The sequence below is a fragment of the Monopterus albus genome, unplaced genomic scaffold, assembly GCF_001952655.1.
Source record: "Monopterus albus unplaced genomic scaffold, M_albus_1.0 scaffold131.1, whole genome shotgun sequence".
NCBI lineage: Eukaryota > Metazoa > Chordata > Actinopteri > Synbranchiformes > Synbranchidae > Monopterus > Monopterus albus.
In genome coordinates this window covers 1060165-1064767 of record NW_018128011.1, presented here as the reverse complement: position 1 = coordinate 1064767, position 4603 = coordinate 1060165, and the positions used below count along the sequence as shown (strand labels likewise).

At 41.9% G+C, this 4603-nt stretch overlaps 1 protein-coding gene across 1 annotated transcript in view; it reads right to left on the bottom strand.

Moving 5' to 3' along the window:
* The window catches only part of caskin2 (CASK interacting protein 2), a 65288-nt gene that overhangs the window by 17756 nt on the left and 42929 nt on the right, over positions 1 to 4603 (bottom strand). Inside the window, 3 exon segments of the mRNA XM_020613228.1 lie at positions 1413 to 1543; positions 3508 to 3603; positions 4148 to 4293. Coding sequence (XP_020468884.1) covers positions 1413 to 1543; positions 3508 to 3603; positions 4148 to 4293 — 373 coding nt within the window.

Genomic DNA, 4603 nt, shown 5'->3' with positions numbered 1-4603 from the left:
CTCTGCCGGGAATGAATGTGAGGCATGAAGAAGACACAACTTCGCAGAAAACAAACAACACACGCACAAACAGCTCCAGAGTTCGTGCTTCCACATCCCCATGCGAACATGCCGGTTCAGTGGTTAAAAACCACAAACCACAGGGGCCCGGCCCTCTGCCTTCAGCATCTACACAGCCTCTCAGGCAAAAACTCACCCTCACCATCAAATCACTTCTGAGACCAGGCACAACCCTGTCAAATGTCTGAAAACAAGGAAAACAGACAAATCTCTTTAAAAAGATATTTCATGTTTGCAACAAGAGACTTCAGCTCCGGCCAACTCACCGCCGTCACAAAATGTAAACTGGGTGAAATATTAAACATGGTTTGATCTGTATTAACTGACTCCTTGATCACCCAGTCAGTTTATATTTCTGCAAAAGAAGTCAAAGCTAAGCTAAATGTTTAATTAGGGCCTGTTACACTGAACCAATTAGTGACCACCTTAACTTGAAAACCTGACTGGCAATATGAATATGGATAAACATCCAAATCAGGACAAAAACAAATTTGACCAATATCAATTATAAAAAAAGCCAGAAACAATATTAGATGTGTTTAAGACAACAATTTGTCATTGTTTTTCCTTTTTTTCATTCATTAATTCTGACAAGCATCACATTTTGACTCTGGCAGGGGTGGCACCAGGGGTGGCCAATCACATTCTGGGGTGGCCTGTGCCACCGCCTTGGTTCTGCCTATGCCGTTTTTATAACATTAACAATAAACAAAGGAATTCAGGCGTCGACTGTTGCGTCACAGCAGTGACACAGCAGTGTGTTCTCCTGTTGCCGGTACACACTGCCAGGCTGGGTGTAACGATCCTTATGTGGGTGTGTTATGAATAGTTTTGCTTATTGTGTTCGTTATGCGAGGACAGCCAGCACACACAGACTCTCAGTCCAATAAACTGACAGAAATATAACAACCACACTCGCTGATTAGCGACAACTAAAACTAAAGCTGAGGTATAAAATATAGTATATATAATATATTAAACATTAAAAGCTGTGACTGATTTTCTGTTAATCTTACTACTGGCAGCTTTGTGCATGCCACCGCTTGTCTTTCTGCCAGCTCACATCACCAATTAGAGGTTTGAGACTGTTCACACACTGAACATGAGAGGCTGATGAGAACAAACATGGAGCCAGCAGGATAGTTAGACCAGAGTACTGAGCAAAGATTTGCTAAACATCTGAAACTGTGAATGGATGTCCTGAATGTCAGTCAGAAAATGTTCACCATCAATGTACGTGACATGTAAAGGAACGCTGGAGCAGAAGAAATCTACCCAAGATCGAGTGTTTCCAAACAGTGCTGCGATTTTTGATTGCGCAGGTTGTCCAGAGACAAAACAACCAGTCTCACCATATGATATCTTTATGCCCGTTGCGGGCGGCGAGGTGCAGCGGGGTGGTGAAGGCCGCATCTGTTGGCTCCTTCCTTTCTCCTTCCAGCAACGACCCGACCATGTTACTGCTCAGCAACAGTTGTGCCACCTGAGGTGGAGGAGTCAGAGAGGACATAAAGAAGACAACGACGGGACAAAGCTCCAGTTACTGACAGAATCAGACATGAATGTGAAAAGCACACACACAGCATCACAGATCCTGCAGGTGAGGATGAGGTAATACATCTGTGACCAAAGACACCATGTACAAATCCAGATGTTTGGCAGCAGGAACAGTGAGTCACAGCTGGATGTTCACCTTAGGGATAAAAATTATGTGAGAAAAACAAATTTCTGCTTTGTTTTGTGATTTCGGGTTTTATTGTCTCAGGCAGTGAAGAAGGTTTTAGCGGGTTTAAGAACAGAACTATCACACGTGTGGGTGGACAATATCTTCACAGATATGTGTGGTCATCAATCAGCTTTAGATATAAAGAGATGTTTGACTGTTGATGGAGGGTCAATAATACCTGGTCACCTAATTACCTGGTCAAATAAATGCAGTATATTTTTATGGCGCAAGTATCTAGAAAGAAAAGCTGGAAAAAAGGAAATTGCCAATTGAAATTCCCTTATTTTGCATTTTTTAAGGCTCACACATGACAGAAGTATAGTTTTCATTTGACAGATAATCAAAGTAGCTGCTGACAAAGTAATAAAACAAAAAGAACTGTCAAGATCAGATGATAGTGAAAACATGTCAGTTGCAGCTCTAGGCAAAAGTACGGTAGCCACTGCATTAGAATATTTACAATATTTATAATAAGAGCTGACAGTAACTATATGAAGATAAATAAAGCCTGCTGCTCTCCTTAGAAACAGGAGGAGGTGGGATTGAGCGAGCTGAATGGAAACACAGCAGCTGCCATCAACACACCCTGATATCACTGAGTAGCAGCTGAGGCTTTAGTACACACACACACACATACACACACATTTGTACAGCTATCTCTGTCAGGATACTCAGTGACATAATGCATTCCCCAGCCCCTAACCTTAAGTCTGACCCAAACCCTAAAACCAAGTCTTAACCCTCAAGCAGCCCTCTGAAGGCATGTGAGAAGGTGAACACTGGCCAAAGTGTCCTCACTCCCATGGTATAAAACACCAACCAGTCCTCACAACGTACAGTCATACAACCACACAGACACACATGCACACACTCTAAAGATATCCTGGTTTGAACCAGCTGTGAGGGGATCAGAGTTCACTTTAAAGTCTCATTCAGCAAACTCACAAAACAAAGACGACTGAGCCACTGCTTTGACAAACAACCTTTTTGCCTGACTAAGATCTATAGCTGGTCAAAACATCACAAGGTTGTTTTGTTTTCAGCACCTATCCAATTGAGGTTTTGCGGATGTGCACACAACTATTTATAAGTACAAGACAACAGACATGCAGTCAGCTCCACCAAAATCCAAAGACTGAACAACAAACCCAGTTTTTCTACAGGCCTGCTGTGCATGTGTGTGTCAGGCTGAGTTAAAGTATTAGCAAGAGAAGAAGAAAAATCTGTGGCTGACAGGGTGAACGGTTTTTGTAGGCAAAAAAAAAAACATTTCAGATTTACACGGATGAAAACAGAATAGAGAGAGAGGGGAAACGATGCACAGGCAAACAGAGTAAGACAATACAAAGTTCACAATGATGCTTGCTGACAGATGAAAATGAAACCGTGGCAACACAATCAAACCTGTGTGTGTTTGCGTTTGTTCAGCTGTGACTGTGTTGCCCTGGTCACACACGAATGCAGTGTCACACTCTCAGACAGTTTTCTATCACTTAGCAGGGCATCGCACTGTCTTACAAAAAAATCCCCTGGAGATTTCCCCCAACTTCAACACTAACCCTAGTTTGAACCCCAAACTTAAAGCACCCCTGAATGCCAGAATGTACTGATTTACATTGTGGGGACCTGTTTTTTTTGTCCCCAGAAGGAAGGTAAGAGTGACTGTCCCCATAAGAGAAGCAATATATGTCACATACAGACAAAAAAAACTACATGCTCACCTTGACTCTTCCAAACTCACAGGCTAGGTCCAGAGGGGTCTTCTTGGCCTTGTTGATCAGACATGTGTTGGACTGATGCTGCAGCAACATCTCAGACTGAAACAAACAATCAAACAAACACATTTTATGAATGAGAAGTACAAAGGTGACAAAAAGGTGGGACAAACATGGTAACGTTTACAGATTGTGAGGAGAAATGCTGCATATGTTAATGACAGAACTGTGGGAGGCAACCCTGGCGTAGTGACCAAACCATGTTACTACAACTTCCACATTCATCATGTGACGCACACTGACCTAAAAAGCATTTTTCCAGTGGAGAATCATTGGAAAAGCAGCAGCTCTAAATTAATAACTAAATCTTTCAGAGCATCACCAACCCCTCGAAATGACTCTTTTTATTATCAGCATTTGATCCACTAAAACCTCTAACTGAGCTGTAGGGTCTTTTATTTTCTCGATGGTAGGAAATCACTTGGTAGGCATAAATCACAAGTGGCCGGACATTTCTCAGTCTGGCAGAGCAGCCAAACACATTTCCACATTTGACCATAAAGTGAGAGTAATCTTAAAATCTTTTTTACCACGGTGTCATTTATTAATCAGAATTCACCAATCACTGATATACTGATGTACTCACCACTTCATAGTGTCCATACTGGGCTGCCAAGTGCAGAGGGATGTGTCCGTCAAGGGAAACCCCGTTAACTGAGGCTCCAGAGCGAAGCAGCACCAGGACAGAATCAGCTTTTCCTTGCCAGGCTGCGTAATGCAGCGGACGCATTCCTACACAGGTTACACAACAACATTTAGCTTAAGGAATAAGAGTTCGCAACCCAAATTGAAACATTTAATCATTAATCTAAAAATATCAAATACATATGGTTTCCAGTCGCCAGCAACATTTTATTATTTATATTCTTTCTATTGTCAGTGAATCTTGTTAAACACTGACTGATCATGTTTTTAGCCTTTTCTCAAGTATAAACAGCTCATGTAGCTGAACCATGAACACTACTCACTGATCCAATAAGACAACTTGGCAACAAGAAAGAAATCAGTGTTGTACATTATTGCAATCTTATTTGACGCGGTT